Source organism: Raphanus sativus, chromosome 6 (genome assembly GCF_000801105.2).
Source record: "Raphanus sativus cultivar WK10039 chromosome 6, ASM80110v3, whole genome shotgun sequence".
Lineage (NCBI taxonomy): Eukaryota > Viridiplantae > Streptophyta > Magnoliopsida > Brassicales > Brassicaceae > Raphanus > Raphanus sativus.
In genome coordinates, this window is record NC_079516.1 from 12,481,244 (window position 1) to 12,500,966 (window position 19,723).

Here is a 19,723-nt window from a genome sequence, read left to right on the forward strand (position 1 = left end):
CACTCAAGTAATGTGTGTAAGACTAGGATGATAACACATTTTATAATTAACTCATCATCCATCCCCTTTTAATCACAATCAAAAGAAAAACACACAAACTTAATTATGACAAACAAGGAAAAATAAAATAAAAATTATTGCAGTTAACACTGCAAGTTATTACGTTAATCAGCAGCACATTGAAACTTTACTTTAAATTTGTTCCTGAGCAAAAGATAAGAACATAACACATGAACGCAGGGAATCATCCTTAACTCATGTCTCAGTCAAAAAAGTTGTTTCTTTTGTTTCGTCGTCTTCGTTCAGTTTGGTGTTTGGAATTTTTCTTTTGGATTTTAAACAGATTCTACATATACTACATGAAACTGTTGTTGGGATTTTCTCCAAGAAACTTTTATGTATCAGATGGACAGAGGACGTGATGTTTTATGGGTTAGTTGTGCTTCTTGCAAAGGCTGTACTCAAACCAATAAAATACAAGTAAAATCTCTCCTGTCCTTTTCATTCGGAATTCTCTGATCTGAGAATAATGTGCTGCTCTGTTTGGACATTCAGTTGGATTACTTTGATTCAGGGAGCTCAGTAACGACACGGTTATGAGCTGGGATGTTCAATCCTCTGATTAATTGAGAAGCAGTTATCTTTTTAATTATAAACGTAACAGTTGTTTGCTTCTCAATTAATCAATATAGTATATTTGTTATATATATTATTTATAATATTTAAAAAGTCAAAATAACTAATAGTATATGTAAAAAGATTTGTATACGTAATGTTCATTTAACCTAGCGTATATATATAACTTCCACTGGGCAAAAGTTTACAGCCTCTTAATAAAACCTAGAACAACTTTCCTCTCCTTGTATTCCAGCATCATCCGCCATGGGTAGGGTTTCTCGAGCTTCGTTTATATCTGTAGCTTTTTCCTTATTTCGATTCTCGTCTGTTAGTCGATCTAACCTACCTCTCTATTATGGGTGTATTGTCTATCTGTGCGTCGGTTTATTCCTATTTTGTTTCACTGTGTCTATTACATATGTATGATATTAGCTTGTGATTGAGGGAGGTGGATCCAAGGTTTATGCTGTCATGAGATTCAATGCTAATTCTAATAATTCTAATACTAGATATTTATACTTGCTTCACAGACCTGAAAGATGAGTTTCAAGAATCAACGCCAATCCCTGATGTGCAACAAGGTTGGTAGATCTTTTATGTTTCCTTTCTTTCTATTTTATTTTCCCTTAAATGGAGTTTAAGTTAGTTGAGGTATACCTCGTTGGTGATATATATATTTATGCTGAACATTGGTGGTTTCAGCTTCCGAGGATCATGATCAGGAAGTGCTCCATCCAGTGCATGACCCAGCGAAAGGTTCTTATATCTCTTATACTACTCGTTTCTCATCTTTCTGTGATCGTGGTGTCTGATTGAAGACTTGTTTATCTCTCTCATCCATTCAACCAATTTAGCCACAGAGAAGGCGGCCCAAGGAAAGGCTGCCAAAGAGGACGCGGAAGAAGTGGCAGAGGCAAACAAAAAGAGACACTTAAATGTGGTGTTCATTGGACATGTTGGTATGGCCATCTACTTGATGATTTTTTCCATGAATTCGATTTTTTTAATTGATATTCGTCTATACTTTTCAGGAAAGTCTGTTCCTCTTTAGATTGTAAGAAAGTTGCCTTGTGTAGACACATGGTTTCAAAGTTAATTGATAATATTCACACGGCTACTTTTTCCATTGTAGATGCTGGAAAGTCTACTATCGGAGGACAAATTCTCTTTCTTAGCGGTCAGGTAGATGACCGACAAATTCAAAAGTATGAAAAGGAAGCAAAAGAAAAAAGTAGAGAAAGCTGGTAAGTATTTCTGATCAATATAAAGAATGTTTATGTTATATTTTCTGTTTCCATAAACTTGTTATTGTATTTTATGCCAGGTATATGGCATATATAATGGATACAAATGAAGAAGAGAGGGCCAAGGTACTTCGTGGGGTTGACTATGTTTCTTTGTTTGCTATAAATGTCAGTTGCCGGCTCTATGGTAGTGCTAGAGGTGCAAATGCACCGGGTCCCAAATTTTTATTAAAATTTCTTCGTAGTTTTAGGGTCTTAAATTTTTAACATTCTTGTAAATAAAGGTCTAATTTTTGAAATCATTAATTAACCTAGGTAGAAAATATTATATATGGCACAAGGCCCACTGCTCTTTTAAGCCGGGCCTGATAAATGTGTCAGAGATGACAGAAATTACGTGTCTGTAGTATTCCCAACAGTGTTTATGGTGGATTTTTAACTTTGATATGTGGTATGGCTTACTTCCGTTGACAGGGTAAAACAGTTGAAGTTGGAAGGGCTCATTTTGAAACTGAGACCACCAGATTTACAATTCTTGATGCCCCGGTAAGGATCAACCTGAAGTAATAGTTTTTTTTTATGTTTATTTGTCTTTCATTCAAGTATATTGTTCTAATTCTTTTTGTTTTTTTTGAATCTGAAGGGCCACAAGAATTATATACCAAATATGATTAGTGGAGCATCTCAAGCAGACATTGGTGTGCTGGTTCGTCAGTACTATGTCAATTTGTTTTGGTTCCTTACTGTAGCATTTGTCTCTTGTAGGGAACTTATTAATTCACTGCCTTCGCTTCTCTGTTGTAGGTGATATCTGCTCGTAAAGGTGAATTTGAAACAGGATATGAGAGGGGTGGGCAGACACGTGAGCATGTTCAACTTGCAAAAACATTGGGAGTGTCAAAGCTAGTGGTTGTTGTGAACAAGATGGATGATCCAACTGTTAACTGGTCGAAAGAAAGGTACTTAAAAAAGTCGTGTCACTGTTGATTTTCATGTCTTCCCATTCATCCTCGTATTTATATCTTCTTATGCAGATACGATGAAATAGAACAAAAAATGGTACCGTTTCTTAAATCCTCTAGCTACAACACAAAGAAAGGTATACACTGAACTATAAACGTTACCAATGAGTTACTTTGTAATTGCATGTTTAATTTGTTTTTCACCTTTTTGTGTTTTGAAGATGTTATTTTCCTCCCTGTATCTGGTTTAATGGGGATTAATATAGACAAGAATATGGATCGAAACGTTTGTCCTTGGTTTAGCGGCCCTAGCTTTTTTGAAGTCCTTAATGCTATTGAAGTTTCGCCACAAAATCCTAATGGTCCATTCAGGTGAACGCTAAATACCACTTTTTTTTAATCAATTTTTTTATTCTTCTTCTTTCAGTTGTGTCTTTAAAAATACTAATTGATGCATTCATGAAATCATGTTTATCCATGTCGTTTTTTGACCATAGAGTCCATATCATTCCGTATTATGCGTTTGTTTTGACCGTAATCATCATATGCGCCATAATATTCGGTTTGATAAAAAAGCGGGCGTATAGACCGCATAGTTCGCATAATCATTCCGTATATGCGTTTGTTTTGGCTTTCTTTTTGTTAAAAATAAAATTAAAATGAAGTTCTAATCAACGTAAGTTAGCTAACGTTTTAATATAAAATAAGAAACATTTAATCGTAACTCACAACTCACGTGTAATGCATTATATTTTCTATTTGTATAGCTGCAAAAAAAAGCCTCAAGTCTGTTGTCCTCACTTTACCACTACCTAGAAAAGAAAAAAAAAGATATATTGTGTTAGTTTATATTCTCTTTAAATTTTTGTTCTCTTTTGTTTCTATGTCCATATTTATGTTCTAAAAAATACATAAATAATTCACGAGAGTTTGGTATACAGCTGCATTAAAATAGTTATATGTATAATTATATAACTAGTTATATATATATATATATATATATCCGTATATTTATATATCCGTATAGGTCCGTTTAGACGTTCAGGTCTGTTTAGGTGTCCGCGTATACAGCTAGGCGCTATATCACCGTATAGAGAGCGCATTTTAGAACACTGGTCCATATCCGTTGCTTTCCGCACCGCTTTCTATACCACATAGTAGGAAATGTCTTGTACTATAGTTTATTTCTCAGTCTTTTAGTTCGAATGAGAATTATTTTCTGTAAATATGTTTTTGACTGTTAAGCCTAATTGATCTTATGAATTGTATAGGATGCCCATTATTGATAAATTCAAAGATATGGGAACTGTTGTTATGGGTAAGATAGAATCTGGCAGCATCCGGGAAGGTGATTCCTTGATTGTTATGCCAAATAAGGTACTTACAAGTTGTCTTCTCTCTCATATGTTACATAATTGCCAGCTCATTGTCTTTCTTATAACTATCATCTATCAATGTAGGAACACGTGAAAGTTATAGCTATATATTGTGACGAAGATAAAGTTAAGCGTGCTGGACCGGGTGAGAATTTGAGAGTCCGTATAACTGGCATTGAAGACGAGGATATCCTTGCAGGTTTTGTTTTATCCAGCACGGGTGAGTATAATGATTTTTAACATGATTTATTGTTGATATCTCAAATTCATAGTTTTCTCTTTTTGTAGTGGTACTAATTTGTAGTTTCTTTTTGTTTTCTGTTGCAGTAAAGCATGTATCTGCCGTTACTGAGTTCGTTGCCCAACTACAAATCATTGAGCTGCTTGGCAACGTAAGCACATGTTTCTTCTAGAATTTCAACTTTTATGTTATGCAATTGTTAATAGTGTTGCGTTCTTACTAAAATGTATTCAGAAATTTAATCCCTCGGGTCATCATTATTTATGTTTCTGTAGGATATTTTTACAGCTGGTTACAAGGCTATTCTTCATATTCATGCAGTTGTTGAGGAATGTGAGATAATTGAATTGATAAGCCAAATTGACATGAAGACGAGGAAACCCATGAAAAAGAATAAAATTGTGTATGTGAAGAATGGTGCTGCTGTTGTCTGCCGTATACAGGTATGGTTCCTTGTGTTTTTCTTTCTTTCCGCCAAGTTATGGTTTAAGTTTCTATGTCGATCTAAGAAACAGCATGAAATATTACTTCATTTCATTTGAGCTTGGTACAATGTTTTGGGTGATGATCGTCTGTTTTGTTGCAGGTTAGCAATTCAATTTGTGTTGAAAAATTCTCAGATTTTCCGCAGCTTGGAAGATTCACTCTACGAACTGAAGGTAAAAATTTGCTGAGACTATATTATAATATATGATCATTTGTCTTAATTTGTGTGCATGGTTTACAAATCTATTTGGGGTTTCATTACAGGAAAAACAATTGCTGTTGGAAAAGTGACTGCGTTATCAAGTGCTTTCTCAAGCATTTGATCTCAATCTTGGAGGAAAAACGTGACTTCGAATTAGTTAGCTGGAGAGCAAACATAATTTTATATATAATAATAATTTCTCTTCATATTTTCTAGGAGATATAATGTATTACTATATACTGTTTTCAAAGCAAAACAAAAATTACAATATCTATGCAAACCGAATCTTCGACCAAACCGAACCGCTTACATATGATAGTGAGACCATATTAACGTCACACCTTAATAGAACACATCCTAAAAGCTTGAAAATCTCACCAGAACGTCTGATTCCAATTTACAGTTAAAACTAGTAAAAGTACTATACTAGTTGAAGTTGAAACTAGCAGTGCGGCTCCATCGACCTTTCAAGTAATCCTCAACGGAGATACTACTAGCTTCAGGACTACTATCAGAAGCTGCATCGTCTTCCAAGTCAAGCAACGCTAGGTTTATATGTGACTCTATGTTCGTCATGTACGCCGTTGCATCTTCTGAAGCTCTTACTTGCTGCTTTCCCCATTCTGTTGCTTCTTCGTCTCCTTGCAGCATCTTTACCACCTGTGGATCAATGAATTAACACCACCAAAACAGAGTATTTTAGAAGCAAAGACTAAAGACTATAGCTTACGAGGCTCATTTGTGGACGGTCATGAGGTGCGCGTTTGACGCATAGTGTGGCAGCTAACAACAGTTTCTCGATTAGATCATCGTTACTGTTATCAGTTTCTAGGCTTGGATCCAGTAACTGAGCAAACTTTCCGCTCTCTAGAATTGGGTTTGCCTGTGAAAGAGATACAACTTAAAGTCATTTCATGTAGACATGGAAAAAATGCGAAGTTATGGACGGATCATGCTTACCCACAAGACAAGGCTCTCCTGACCTTTGGTCTGGTCTACGCAGATTGGTCTTCTACCAGATAGGAGCTCGAGCAATACAACACCAAAAGCATAGACATCAATCTTGTCGGTTACTTTACCGTGCATAAAGTACTCTGGTGCTAGGTAACTGTCAACAAAAGGAAAGTTAAGCGGGTGATAGATGGATTGATGATGGTTCTAAGGAGGAAGTTTAAATACCCAAATGTTCCGGCAATATCCCCACACGACACATGCTGTGAAGCACTTGAAGCCAGGCTAGCGAATCCGAAATCCGAGAGCTGAACAGTCACAAAAAAATTTCAGGAAGATTGTTTCATTACGTCGCATCTATGAATGAACGAACTCAATGTAGCAGTCAGTACCTGCGGCTCAAAATCATCTGCCAGAAGAACATTAGAAGACTTCACATCACGGTGAATCACTCCTGGATCATGAGTATTATGTAGATAGTCTAACGCCTCAGCAACACCAACGGCTACTCTATATCTCTCCAGCCAGCCAAAACTTGCTGCATCCTTTCTATTACCTGAATCAAGAAAATGAGAACAGTCAAGATAGACATGAGAGAATCTAGAAGGGAGATCAAATTTGCTGCATCCTTTATATACCGTGAAGGTTTTCTTCGAGGCTTCCTCGTGGTAGATAGTCATACACCAGCATCAAATTATTATTCTCAAAGCAGAAACCAAAGAGAGAAACTATGTTCTTGTGATTTACACTTGTAATGACTTCAATCTCCAGTTTGAATTCTTTCAACACGTCAAGACAAGGCTTCAATAATTTGACAGCTAGCTCCCTTCCATCTGGTAGGTCTCCTCTGTAAACATAGCTATTACCACCTTCTCCAATCAAGTTCTCTAGAAACAGAAAAAAGAAGATGTAATCCATAAGCTAAGGATCAGACTAAAACCACATTAGAACATGGAAAGGGATTATACCAGACGCAAAGTTTGAGGTAATCGACAAAACTTCATCGTACGTGAATAATCTACACGTGGAAGAGTATTTTTCATGTAGACCCTCCAGCTCTTCCGGAACGTTGTTTGATCCAATGCAGGGAGAACGAGGAGACTGCGCAAGCTCAGAACCATCGATGCTAGAAGAGCAATCTTCATCACAGCCAGAGTCACTCCGTTTACTATCCAGATAAGCTACAGCTGCTGAGTCCCGGCCCCGGAGCTTCGAAACCCACTGAAGTACTGCCTTCTTAGCAGACACTTTGGTCCAGCTATTTCGTTTACTGTAAAGCCCCCGAAGAAAATGCCAACTTGGTCCTGACTCAGAGGTACCTGAATCGGTCTCGTTTGTTTGTACTGGCACCAAAGCCAATGAGTTGTCTACACCTAAACTCTCAGGATGTAAAGATGAAGTGCGGCTAGTTCTCGTCCTTGCAGGGCTAAAAGTGTTTCCAATCTTTGCAGTTTCAATAGCAATGTTGGGTGATCCACAGACGACTAAAGAGGGAAGATTACCATCTGCACCTACAAAGCACAAAACTTTCGTTAAGACAAAACTACAACACATCTAACAGAGAACAAACCAAAGTAACATACCATTGTTATTAGGTACTCTGCGGAACATGATTTTGCCACTCTTAACAGCAAAAACTGAGACATCCTTGGTGAGATTCCTAGCACAGTACTTAGCTAAGGAAGCTGATGAACGGATCGTGTGATGTCTCTTAGAAGAACCAACGATCAAACTCGTCGCTCCACACGATTTCACTTCCTGTACAAGAACTTTCCTAGCTGACTTCCCTCTTAAAAACTTCAACTTTAAATCTACCTGTTTGTTCATAAAACATCCATCCAATCTCAGTTAAATCAAACTTAAAATTGTTACAATTTAGAGAGAAAAAAAAAAAGCTTACCTGTTTTAAGTTGCAGAAGCTTTCGTATACACCAAGCATAGTGTCGAAGGTCTTAACCAGCGATATAAGCGACGTTGAGCCTTCTGCACAAATTAAATTAAACATAATTAAACACACAAATAAAGATACTAAAATAACATTAAGATACTAAAACAAAATTAAAGATATTAAAACGAAATTAAGAAAAAGAGATCTTAGATCGTAACCGAGAGAGTAGTCGAGGACGTGAAGAGCAATGATTCGATCTCCAGGACGCGCTACATTCACCAGAGACCACGTAAGCACCTCTCTGCTCCATTCGTCGGGATTCACACCGACGATTACTAACGCCGAACCTTCTACATCCGTCTCCATCGCCGGTTTCTCACCTCCTCCGCTAGGTTTCATCATCTCTCCACGGTGAAAAACTTGCGATTCACACACACACACACTCTCTTCTCTCTCTCTGTCTTTCAAGCTCTCATGGTCGTAGGTAATCGCTGGCACTCACTAGCTCTCGCTCGTGCTTCTCTGGTTTGTCGTTTAGCTCTTGGGCGAAGAGGAGAGTGAGAGAATCACGTTAACTGTCTCCGGGAGAGAGGAGAGAGAGAGAAGGCGATGTTTTGTGTCGTCTGGTTTGAATGAATCTGAGCCGTTGATCACCTTGATGATCCGATCATGATGACTATTCTTTTTTAATTATGACAAAAAGGAAAATAATTAAATAAGCCACGTTGGGGAATAATTATGAGTGGAGCATGTACTTCTTCTCTATCATTCATTCTCTTTCACATGACTAAAGAATCTCTCTTTTCTTTATTTTTCCCCTACTTTTTTTATTTTTGCATTAATGTCGTTCTTTGAATTTGTAATTGTATTGAATGTCATTATCATACATATCTCATCCACCAGAAAAATCCATGCATGTTTCTTTTTCAGTAAAGTGTGGCCAGCTCTTTTTATTTCTATTTAAAAAGCAGCTTAAAGTAGAGGATGTAATAGATCCGTCGGTGAGGACCAGAGAAATCAAAAAATGTCTTTCTTATGTGGTTTTAATTTGATTTTGCTTTCATATTCTTCCCCCACCATTTTGGTAGGTCTTGCCAAATCATGTGAATAATGTTTCTATTTAGTTAGTACTGAATGTTTAGATATTTCTTTTAAAAAATCTAGAGAAATAAATAAATTTGTTTCTAGAAGAACTGAGAGATCACATTGAAAAATATTTTTGTACTATATATTTGGATGGGTTAATAGGGTACAAAGATATATTTGGACTACCACGAGTCCCATTTATATGGTAATCAAATGTCAATTATAGTAATATGTTATCAAATTAACATTGGGATTTGAGAACAACAAACAAAGCAGAAACGAATCATTATTTAGACTGTGTCATAAAAGTATTACTTAATTACGTCGTAATTTACATTAATTAGTTGTTTACAGTACATATTAATAATACGGTCGAGTTAGGTGTAAAATCTTGCATATCATTACCAGCTTTCCACTAAGACATCGAACTCATTGATTATTTTTCCAAAGACCACTAAGACATCGAACTGATTGATTATTTTTCCAAAGACGAAACTCAACTTCTTTTCCTCTTTCTGACGTGACGCATCCTATGTCTAACTGTGATATTATCAATACTTGCAATACAAAGTTTTGGCAATGGATAGATCTGTGAATTTTGAAGTTAAGGTGTGATAAAATAGTCTAAAGCATGTCATCTATATCCAGGATTACTTTACTACCGTGATTCAACAACGGGATGAAAAGTAAAAAAAAAAAAACTAGGACACTTGGGACATATACTTTAACAAATAGCCGTCTTTAAGATGATCTTCACGATTACATTTTCGATCCTTTATTTTGAAAATCGTGTTGGACGAAAAGAAATAATATACCATTTCAAAACTTTGATGGCATACTAGTAAGTCTAACATGACTCGAATCTTCTATTTAAAATCATATCCCTAGAGGGTGAAGAAGACCAAGAAGAGATATATTAAACAAACGAAACAGAACCAAGAAAATGGATCCACATTAACACACTACAAAAACTATAGTTTTATTTTCGGGAAAACTGGAAATATGGAAAAAAAATCATTAGAGATTAGATATAATTTTGTAGGAAAAATTCAGAATAGCACGTGAAATATTACTTTAGCAATCCAGCTAACCGTGATTAACGCAAATAATGAAATTCCAGAGCAAAAGTGGCCGTTAATTACTACTGTAGTGGTCATTAAATTAAAGAAACTGTAAAACTAATCACTACAAATATCATGCATAATTCATGGATAATTATTGGACACACTAATCAACCATGCCAAATACAGAAAGTAAATCAGCTAAGCTTACTAGAAGTTACCGTTCGAGTTACGGTTAGGGCAAGCATTGGCAAAATGCGAAGGATCACCACATGAGAAGCACCTTCTACCACTCACTGGCTCTCCAGTTGCAGAAACAAAGCTTGTTCCACCACCGGCACGCCCTCCACCGCTTTGGCCACCGCCTCTACTTTCACGGCCACGACCACGACCACGGCCGCGTCTACCGCTTCCGCCGCTATTAGAACCTGTTGTTGCATTCCCAGTACCGTTGCTGATGCTATCTTCCCATCTGTCACAAAACATTATAAAATGCGAATTTAGTGATTGAAAAGAACCAAAAAAAGATTCATAAAAGGGTAACCGCCGATCATGGATGATGCTTACGTGAAGAAATTGCAACCTTGTGTTGGACATGAGAAGAACTTCCTTCCCCTGTTAGCTTCTGTGTTGGCTGTACGTATAGGACATGGTGTTCCACAAGTTGTACATGATACTGTAGTTTCATCTGCATTGTTGACAACGATGTTATTGAGAAATGAGATGATGTTTGTTTGCTAAAAAACATTCATAGAAAGGATCCGATTTACCGTTTCTCGGATTTGTTCCAGTGGTACGAGGATTTCGATATCCTGAAGCTCGTGTGGGACAATTGGCAGAAGTATGTCCTCCTTGTTGACAGTGTACGCAGACGTTGTTGTTCTGTCTTATGTTGCTTCCTCGGACATTGTTTGGAGTTGCACCCGGTGCTGCCCTTGCTACAAGAACAAAATGTTTAATTGTTGTTAGTCCAACGTTATCTGTTCACAAGCCAAGCCACAATAACACTTCTTGCCTTCTTATTTAGCACAGAAGATGAAAATAATAATTGTATGATGTTTTGTCTAACTACGAGCACTAACCTTGAGAACGGGATCCAGTTCCACATATGTCAATCAACTGTTTAAGAACGTCATCACAGCCACCAACACAGCCTGATAATATGATTAAAACAAACTGGAAATCAGCAGCGATTCTGACATTGTGAACCATTGAAAGATAAGCACAGAGTTGGCTACACGTGTTTGAAAGGATTTGCATACCCAAGTGATTAACATCAAAGCCTGGTGGAATTCTGATCTGACGGAACTTGAAACGTATCTTGTAGACAGGACCTACAGCACAATAAAGCATCATTAAACAATAAAAAGGAATGTTTCATGCATAGTTACTAGATTTTTCTATTCACTGTTACTGGGGCGCTACCTGGACCACAAGATTGACAAATGTCAGTAGTGACAGATGCTTCCAGTGTAGGTCCAGGAAGCCAAACTGCATTCCGACACTGAAAATGGGCAAATGTGTTAGATTAATAGATGCCAGCAAGGAAGAAATACGAAGTGTCAAACTATTGGATAATAATTATCAAAAAATACGGTTAGAAAAGGTTTAATTCATAGATTTGTGAGATTCTGACCTGAGGATAGCTCATGCATCCAACCATAAAATTGCCATCCTGAAAAGAAGAATTAGACTGTTTAACCAGTTGCTCTTTCATTAACAAGAGGGAGGAGAGCAATTAATATCCAACATGGAAACTAATTTGGATGGATCATATAACTACCTGGTTCTTCCTGAGCGCCATATCTGATTCATTGCAAAGGTTGCATCGCCGGACAACTTCACCAGCTGTATGATTGTCACCTTCATCAGTGTTATTAGATCTGCACATACAGTATCATATGTTATATTGCGACGGAAAAGGCTTATGTGACACAGTACTTGAGCAAAGTAATGAGAACACCTTTCAAAGAAAATTGTCATTGCCTCTAGAAGCTTTGTTTTTTTGACCCTTGCCTGCGGGGAACAATTTTGTAAATTACACAATTTAAAATAACGGCCTTCAGTTTCAGCCCATTGCAGCCAGAGAGAAGACAAATAATATATATGAAAAAGCTCACTCACATCTAAGAAACAAGCTTTCATTTGCTGCAAACAAGTTTCCAGAACTTCAGCTTTAGTCTTGTTGCCGACACTAACTTCATTCATATCATGTTCCATGATGGCTCTGAGGTTTGGTTTCCAAAGTTCATACCTGATATTAAAAGTTTGGCAACAAGAATACATCAAAATTCTTAGGTGGCTCTTCAGCATGGTATTGACACAGATTAGGTCTCTCCAAATAGATAGGCCCTTAATATGATTGAAAGCCACATATGTAAGGAGTCTCTAAGTTGCTTATACATACCCCATGTCATCATATCCCATAACAAGCGCCTCACCCTGTAAATTCAGATCAGAACAGTAAGGTGACTTCTGAATCTTTATTTAAGGAAGACAATGAGGAAAAAGTTAGAAAGCTAAGTATTGTCAACTACCAGGTTGGTTGGAGAAAACCGCGTATTAGCATTCTTTGTAGCATAACCTCGATCAAGGAGTTTCTTTATGTGGTCGTGCATTGTCGCATCAGTACCAATGCCTGCCTAACATTCACAAGAACGTAGGATATAATAAATAATAACAAACATGATCCGATGAGAAATTTAGGGATTGATGAACAATAATATGCAATCACCACCATGAAAAAGGGGGCAAACAAAACAGTTTTACTAACCTTGTCCATACAACTAAGTAAGTCAGCTTCACACAATAGCGGTGGTGGCCTTGTCACAGCTGAATCCAGAGTCAAACGTGTTGGGATAAACTGCACAATACCATGACATTCAGAATCATCATTAATCGTCCTAGCTATAAGAACTAAGTAGAAAGGTAGACGACAAATATCAAAGGAGTGAATGTTCAAACATAATCTTCCTAAACATACAAGCGGTCTTTTACACTTAGATAAAGCGAAATGTGATTGCTATTGCTTATCCTCCAAATTGACCCACTTTAAAAATCATGATGATATCAGTTTCACTTTAGAGTTTAGACTAGAGATCACAAATGCGGAAAGTTATGCCCTTCATTGCCTTATAGGTTAGTAGTTAAGGAATGTTGCTTGCACTCATGGCAAGGTAGTTTAAATGAGGCTAGGCTAAGAGATAGAAATAAACAACCTTATAAAGCAGATCCGAGAAAAAATAAGAGAATCACAAACCTGCTGCCCCTTTTCATACACCGGAATCACTGAACCTCCCCAAGATTCAAAGCGGTACACCTCAAGGTAATTTTTCTAGTCACATAAATAAAAATAACATTAGTATCCAATTACTGAAGCTACAAGCACAGAAGTAGTGAGGAACGAGTCTTACAGCTAATATTGCTCTCCCAGATGCAGAAAAGCGCTCGCCAGCAATATCAATTTCGACTGTAGTTTCAGCCGCAACTGCTGGCTGGGAAACACATGCTAGGTAATGGCGGACAACAAGCTCATAAACGTTCTGGAAAAGGGAAAAAAAACCGTTAACTCCAAAGAAATTTAAACAATATCATACCTTTCCTTATGTTAAACAAATAGACATCCATACTTACAAGGTGATCCCTACTCCAGTTAGACTCTCCGCTAGAAAACTTTGTTGGGTGAATGGGTGGGTGAGCCTTGTCATCATGACCACCATTCCCCGGGTTTCTCCAGAGTCCCCCTTCAGGCTCTAATAATCTTTGTGCATATGGACCCCATGCAGGATGTCTTGTTTGTTCCTCCACCATGGCCTAGACACAAACAGAGATCTTAAGAGACTAAAATTAAAAGCAAAGCATCAAAGTAAATCATTAACTCCACATTAACTTTATTGGCTCGTGATAAAAAGATACCCACACGTAAATCAGTCCTGCTTGAAAAAGAATCTGTCTCTGTACGAGGATAGCTGATGAAACCAGCCTGATATAATTCTTCTGCCACCTATCCAGACAGTGTTGATGTTAATAAGCAATTCAGAAAGAATCAATCTAGAAGAAACCAGAAAAATATACCGAGATACAATAGGATTTAGATAATTTTAGAAAACATGCAGTCCTAGGCAAAAAAAAATATCATAGGAAACTTAAGTGAACCAGACTAATTCTGACCTTCATGGTATGCTCAGAACTCAGGCGGAAGTATCTTGAAGCGCGTTTTTCAAGTTCAATGGTGTTCAACGGATAAGGAGGGTATTTAAATTTTTCCCTTGGATGAGGGACATTCATTACCTGAAATAAGATTATAAGAGACACAATATTAAGTAGAAGATGCATTTTCAGATAATTAAGATGTTTCTTGTTTTACTCACGGTGGCAGTAGGTTCCAGGACACACATCTCATATAATATAGCAGCTGCAGCATAATCAAAGAGATGACCACGCCTGAAATAAAAATTACATCAACACCACATTCAAGGACAATAGACCAGGAAACAACAATAAGCATGGAAGTTTGTAAAAGTACATCCAATTAAAGGTGGCAAGGCCTTCTGATGATTCGTGAGAACAGTTGATTGTCCAAAACTCCTCTGGTTCATGTGCCTGAATCTCCCAGTATCTCTCAACAATAAAGCCAAGTGTAGGAAACTGCAGTTGAAGCAGAAAAATGTCAACATTGCAGCATAAAAACAACAGATACCCTGACTCTGATATACATAATGGGATTGACTCCTAAAAATTACCTGACAAGGACCATAACTTATAACACGACTCCTCTCTTCATCACCCGTGGAGTCAATTGAGAACCTATCTTTCAGAAGCATAGTCTGAAACCTAGTGAAAGAAGCACCAATGCGTAGGTCTATTTCCTGAAAGTATTCAAAATTAAAATATTAGCTTTACAAATTTTCTAGAGAATACTAACACAGTGGCATATTACAGGACTTTCAGGAGAAACTCACTTGTCTAGCATCAACAGCCTGAGCAAACAACTGATTAGGCTCTCTGAGATTCTGAACTGCTTCATGAATTTCCCTAGAAAATGTCAACACACCATTAGACTAGATTCTATGGTTTGAAGTAGAGTAAGTAAGAGAGATCACACTCCTCAATAACCTGTCAATTAACGCAGAGAAATGAGCCCTCCGTATGTAAAGATTCTGTTTCACAGCTCTACAAACATCCACAACTTCAAATGCAATGTTCTCACCTTCCCTATCACAATCAAGCCACAGCACAAGCCAATCGCTCCTCCTTGCTTCCTCCTCCAACGTCTTCTTAATATCCTTCTTATCCTAAACCAACTCAAAACCATAACTAATCCAAAAAAAAAAGTTGAAATCGAATCGAATCTAAATAAAAGCTGACGTGTCATCAATACCTCGGGGACGTGTTTCATGACCGGAGCTTCGTACAGATCCGCGGGGTCGCAGGAGTGCCATTTGCGGAAGCGATCAGCGAACTCGAGCTCCATCAGGTGACCGATGACGGAGGTCATCATCATACGGCACGGTTGGCCGTTGATTGCGTAATCGAACTCGAAGATTTTGTTGTACCGAGACCTACCCTCCCGAGTCCGGTAACTTCCACGGGATAGAATCCCAGCCACTGACTTCGCCACCGAAGGTTTCTCCGCCACGTTCAGTACCGTCACGGGTCCACCGCCTCGCCGCGACATCGCCGGGGGAAAAGCCCTAAACGGTTAATAATTTCGATTTTTTTAAGGAGGCGAATTTTCCCGCCCTTGAGGATTCTTCTACTAGCGGGACGTCACTTTGTTCGAAAACAACAAAGGGTCTTAACTTACGATATTTATGGGAAAATGTACGAAATCACAAATAAAACCCATTTGTTTTTATTATTGTTTTAGGCCCGGCCCAAAGTTTTCCTTTTATGAAAGGCCCGACACATTTTAAATGGTGTCTTTCGAATATTGATAATTAGAAAATGTAATTAACTAAAAAATTAACTAATCATATACAATATGGTTTAGGGATATAATTAAGAACTGGTAAGTGAGAGATAAAAAGTCAACTCATGGACTAAAATGAATATCTATTGTAAGACTAGACATTCAGATATTCGGATCGGATCTCTATATATCATATAGATAACTAGTAATTTTGGTTCGGTTATAGATCGGGTACTACGATTTCGGATATCCATAAAATATTTAAATCATATATATATTTACAATATGAGACTTTTTAGATTTTAAAGTAGTCTAATGTAATGTGGTTGTTTATTTGCCTATCCAATCTAAGTTCGTGTTGCGACAATATCAATTTTATAACAGTTTAGTATTAGAATTATATGTATTTATACAACTTTAAAAACTTCTAATATAGATTGAAGTGGTTCAATATTAATGTGGTTATCACTTTACAAGTTTGAACCCGAATTTGAGTAGTGATACTGTCATTTTTCTAATATCCTGAATTTTAAGACATGCATAATTGATTTCTTTGATCAAAAAAAAAGACATGCATAATTGATTCAATCAGTTTTATATTGAAACCAAAACCAAAATCAAAACGATATCCATAATAGATAATATCTTAGATCCTAGATGAAATGATCCGAACCAAACTATTTCAGGTTAATTACAATTTGAATAATTGGTTTTGGTTAAAAGGCTCAGCCCGGTTATCTCCCCGATAACAATTTCCCTTCACTTAGGGGAGGTTATTGGTAGAAGAATTCTTGAGGAGTTGTAAAATTTACAGATTCTATTATTATTGGCTAAAGAATTTCTGAAATCTTAGTAAAATCTATTGTTATTGGGGTAAAATTTTGTAAATTCCATTCAAAATCATTCATTACTGGAAAAGTTTACATATCATTGATTTAGCAACTCCATTAAAATTTATTGTTATTGGGATGTAAATTTTCTTTTTTTTAGTCATGAGACTCAACTTTAGAAATACCATGTATATCCATAAGATTTTCAAAATCTATGAAATAAAAACAGTCATATACAAACACACAACAAAATAACTACAAAACTATATGAAAGCTGATGGAACATAAAATAATCCAACACAAAGAGCATATATTTTTTTAGTAATTAACCAAAGTTACGAAACTAAGAAGTGTTGAAAAAAGTACATGTCATTACGTTAACTCCAAAGAAATTTAAACAATATCATACCTTTCCTTATGTTAAACAAATAGACATCCATACTTACAAGGTGATCCCTACTCCAGTTAGACTCTCCGCTAGAAAACTTTGTTGGGTGAATGGGTGGGTGAGCCTTGTCATCATGACCACCATTCCCCGGGTTTCTCCAGAGTCCCCCTTCAGGCTCTAATAATCTTTGTGCATATGGACCCCATGCAGGATGTCTTGTTTGTTCCTCCACCATGGCCTAGACACAAACAGAGATCTTAAGAGACTAAAATTAAAAGCAAAGCATCAAAGTAAATCATTAACTCCACATTAACTTTATTGGCTCGTGATAAAAAGATACCCACACGTAAATCAGTCCTGCTTGAAAAAGAATCTGTCTCTGTACGAGGATAGCTGATGAAACCAGCCTGATATAATTCTTCTGCCACCTATCCAGACAGTGTTGATGTTAATAAGCAATTCAGAAAGAATCAATCTAGAAGAAACCAGAAAAATATACCGAGATACAATAGGATTTAGATAATTTTAGAAAACATGCAGTCCTAGGCAAAAAAAAATATCATAGGAAACTTAAGTGAACCAGACTAATTCTGACCTTCATGGTATGCTCAGAACTCAGGCGGAAGTATCTTGAAGCGCGTTTTTCAAGTTCAATGGTGTTCAACGGATAAGGAGGGTATTTAAATTTTTCCCTTGGATGAGGGACATTCATTACCTGAAATAAGATTATAAGAGACACAATATTAAGTAGAAGATGCATTTTCAGATAATTAAGATGTTTCTTGTTTTACTCACGGTGGCAGTAGGTTCCAGGACACACATCTCATATAATATAGCAGCTGCAGCATAATCAAAGAGATGACCACGCCTGAAATAAAAATTACATCAACACCACATTCAAGGACAATAGACCAGGAAACAACAATAAGCATGGAAGTTTGTAAAAGTACATCCAATTAAAGGTGGCAAGGCCTTCTGATGATTCGTGAGAACAGTTGATTGTCCAAAACTCCTCTGGTTCATGTGCCTGAATCTCCCAGTATCTCTCAACAATAAAGCCAAGTGTAGGAAACTGCAGTTGAAGCAGAAAAATGTCAACATTGCAGCATAAAAACAACAGATACCCTGACTCTGATATACATAATGGGATTGACTCCTAAAAATTACCTGACAAGGACCATAACTTATAACACGACTCCTCTCTTCATCACCCGTGGAGTCAATTGAGAACCTATCTTTCAGAAGCATAGTCTGAAACCTAGTGAAAGAAGCACCAATGCGTAGGTCTATTTCCTGAAAGTATTCAAAATTAAAATATTAGCTTTACAAATTTTCTAGAGAATACTAACACAGTGGCATATTACAGGACTTTCAGGAGAAACTCACTTGTCTAGCATCAACAGCCTGAGCAAACAACTGATTAGGCTCTCTGAGATTCTGAACTGCTTCATGAATTTCCCTAGAAAATGTCAACACACCATTAGACTAGATTCTATGGTTTGAAGTAGAGTAAGTAAGAGAGATCACACTCCTCAATAACCTGTCAATTAACGCAGAGAAATGAGCCCTCCGTATGTAAAGATTCTGTTTCACAGCTCTACAAACATCCACAACTTCAAATGCAATGTTCTCACCTTCCCTATCACAATCAAGCCACAGCACAAGCCAATCGCTCCTCCTTGCTTCCTCCTCCAACGTCTTCTTAATATCCTTCTTATCCTAAACCAACTCAAAACCATAACTAATCCAAAAAAAAAAGTTGAAATCGAATCGAATCTAAATAAAAGCTGACGTGTCATCAATACCTCGGGGACGTGTTTCATGACCGGAGCTTCGTACAGATCCGCGGGGTCGCAGGAGTGCCATTTGCGGAAGCGATCAGCGAACTCGAGCTCCATCAGGTGACCGATGACGGAGGTCATCATCATACGGCACGGTTGGCCGTTGATTGCGTAATCGAACTCGAAGATTTTGTTGTACCGAGACCTACCCTCCCGAGTCCGGTAACTTCCACGGGATAGAATCCCAGCCACTGACTTCGCCACCGAAGGTTTCTCCGCCACGTTCAGTACCGTCACGGGTCCACCGCCTCGCCGCGACATCGCCGGGGGAAAAGCCCTAAACGGTTAATAATTTCGATTTTTTTAAGGAGGCGAATTTTCCCGCCCTTGAGGATTCTTCTACTAGCGGGACGTCACTTTGTTCGAAAACAACAAAGGGTCTTAACTTACGATATTTATGGGAAAATGTACGAAATCACAAATAAAACCCATTTGTTTTTATTATTGTTTTAGGCCCGGCCCAAAGTTTTCCTTTTATGAAAGGCCCGACACATTTTAAATGGTGTCTTTCGAATATTGATAATTAGAAAATGTAATTAACTAAAAAATTAACTAATCATATACAATATGGTTTAGGGATATAATTAAGAACTGGTAAGTGAGAGATAAAAAGTCAACTCATGGACTAAAATGAATAT

The 19,723-nt window shown here is 37.3% G+C and overlaps 4 protein-coding genes across 6 annotated transcripts; 1 reads left to right on the top strand and 3 right to left on the bottom strand.

Moving 5' to 3' along the window:
• The first annotated feature begins 512 nt into the window (after window positions 1–512).
• LOC108812401 (uncharacterized) lies at window positions 513–5,426 on the top strand. 2 transcript variants are annotated; one of them, XM_018584653.2, is made up of 17 exons: window positions 513–886; window positions 1,149–1,199; window positions 1,321–1,374; window positions 1,473–1,577; window positions 1,751–1,862; window positions 1,943–1,988; window positions 2,337–2,408; window positions 2,506–2,568; window positions 2,667–2,821; window positions 2,897–2,961; window positions 3,046–3,196; window positions 4,096–4,201; window positions 4,285–4,420; window positions 4,528–4,592; window positions 4,717–4,884; window positions 5,028–5,100; window positions 5,192–5,426. In XM_018584653.2, the coding sequence occupies exons 1-17, from the start codon at window positions 883–885 to the stop codon at window positions 5,248–5,250; spliced, it is 1,485 nt and encodes a 494-aa protein (XP_018440155.1). In that variant the 5' UTR covers window positions 513–882; the 3' UTR covers window positions 5,251–5,426. The 2 variants fall into 2 exon arrangements, 1 of the variants encoding a protein (XP_018440155.1); XR_001943477.2 differs by lacking the exon at window positions 5,192–5,426 and having other exon boundaries at window positions 581–886; window positions 4,763–4,884.
• On the bottom strand, window positions 5,287–8,666 carry LOC108812400 (protein kinase STUNTED). 2 transcript variants are annotated; one of them, XM_018584652.2, is made up of 10 exons: window positions 8,187–8,666; window positions 7,981–8,063; window positions 7,664–7,895; window positions 7,049–7,585; window positions 6,719–6,967; window positions 6,473–6,636; window positions 6,309–6,388; window positions 6,090–6,237; window positions 5,860–6,012; window positions 5,287–5,789 (listed from the first exon to the last, which is right to left on the bottom strand). In XM_018584652.2, exons 1-10 carry the CDS (start codon window positions 8,368–8,370, stop codon window positions 5,556–5,558), a joined length of 2,064 nt encoding a protein of 687 aa, XP_018440154.1. In that variant the 5' UTR covers window positions 8,371–8,666; the 3' UTR covers window positions 5,287–5,555. The 2 variants fall into 2 exon arrangements, with proteins under 2 accessions (XP_018440154.1, XP_018440153.1); XM_018584651.2 differs by having other exon boundaries at window positions 7,049–7,591; window positions 8,187–8,636.
• A 1,502-nt stretch (window positions 8,667–10,168) lies between these two features.
• LOC108807153 (DNA topoisomerase 3-alpha) lies at window positions 10,169–15,871 on the bottom strand. Its single transcript, XM_018579408.2, has 24 exons — window positions 15,496–15,871; window positions 15,231–15,409; window positions 15,077–15,149; window positions 14,858–14,983; window positions 14,641–14,762; window positions 14,486–14,558; window positions 14,286–14,405; window positions 14,035–14,118; window positions 13,749–13,928; window positions 13,529–13,657; window positions 13,375–13,449; window positions 12,889–12,978; window positions 12,653–12,757; window positions 12,523–12,557; window positions 12,240–12,369; window positions 12,079–12,131; window positions 11,899–11,998; window positions 11,752–11,790; window positions 11,541–11,619; window positions 11,378–11,449; window positions 11,198–11,269; window positions 10,886–11,053; window positions 10,683–10,803; window positions 10,169–10,587 (listed from the first exon to the last, which is right to left on the bottom strand). Exons 1-24 carry the CDS (start codon window positions 15,790–15,792, stop codon window positions 10,326–10,328), a joined length of 2,784 nt encoding a protein of 927 aa, XP_018434910.1. The 5' UTR covers window positions 15,793–15,871; the 3' UTR covers window positions 10,169–10,325.
• Window positions 15,872–17,233: 1,362 nt separating this feature from the next.
• LOC130495546 (DNA topoisomerase 3-alpha-like) lies at window positions 17,234–19,429 on the bottom strand. The gene is made up of 9 exons (XM_056986955.1): window positions 19,050–19,429; window positions 18,785–18,963; window positions 18,631–18,703; window positions 18,412–18,537; window positions 18,195–18,316; window positions 18,040–18,112; window positions 17,840–17,959; window positions 17,589–17,672; window positions 17,234–17,482 (listed from the first exon to the last, which is right to left on the bottom strand). The coding sequence occupies exons 1-9, from the start codon at window positions 19,344–19,346 to the stop codon at window positions 17,234–17,236; spliced, it is 1,323 nt and encodes a 440-aa protein (XP_056842935.1). The 5' UTR covers window positions 19,347–19,429.
• Between the last annotated feature and the right edge of the window lie 294 nt (window positions 19,430–19,723).

Bases quoted from the DNA above. Each gene is read 5' to 3' on its own strand.
- LOC108812401 (XM_018584653.2), top strand. The intron at 2,569-2,666 runs GTTCGTCAGTAC...TCTCTGTTGTAG, and splicing joins AAGCAGACATTGGTGTGCTG to GTGATATCTGCTCGTAAAGG. The intron at 4,421-4,527 runs GTGAGTATAATG...TTTCTGTTGCAG, and splicing joins TTTTGTTTTATCCAGCACGG to TAAAGCATGTATCTGCCGTT.
- LOC108812400 (XM_018584651.2), bottom strand. From the start codon at position 8,370: ATGATGAAACCTAGCGGAGGAGGTGAGAAACCGGCGATGGAGACGGAT. The intron at 6,968-7,048 runs GTATAATCCCTT...TTCTGTTTCTAG, and splicing joins TACCTCAAACTTTGCGTCTG to AGAACTTGATTGGAGAAGGT. The intron at 6,389-6,472 runs GTACTGACTGCT...GTGACTGTTCAG, and splicing joins CAGATGATTTTGAGCCGCAG to CTCTCGGATTTCGGATTCGC.
- LOC108807153 (XM_018579408.2), bottom strand. From the start codon at position 15,792: ATGTCGCGGCGAGGCGGTGGACCCGTGACGGTACTGAACGTGGCGGAG. The intron at 14,763-14,857 runs GTAATTTTTAGG...CTTCAACTGCAG, and splicing joins TAAGTTATGGTCCTTGTCAG to TTTCCTACACTTGGCTTTAT. The intron at 11,620-11,751 runs GTCAGAATCTCA...GCCCATTTTCAG, and splicing joins GATGCATGAGCTATCCTCAG to TGTCGGAATGCAGTTTGGCT.
- LOC130495546 (XM_056986955.1), bottom strand. From the start codon at position 19,346: ATGTCGCGGCGAGGCGGTGGACCCGTGACGGTACTGAACGTGGCGGAG. The intron at 18,538-18,630 runs GTGAGTTTCTCC...GAATACTTTCAG, and splicing joins AGGCTGTTGATGCTAGACAA to GAAATAGACCTACGCATTGG. The intron at 17,483-17,588 runs GTGGGTATCTTT...GTTTGTGTCTAG, and splicing joins CAAGCAGGACTGATTTACGT to GCCATGGTGGAGGAACAAAC.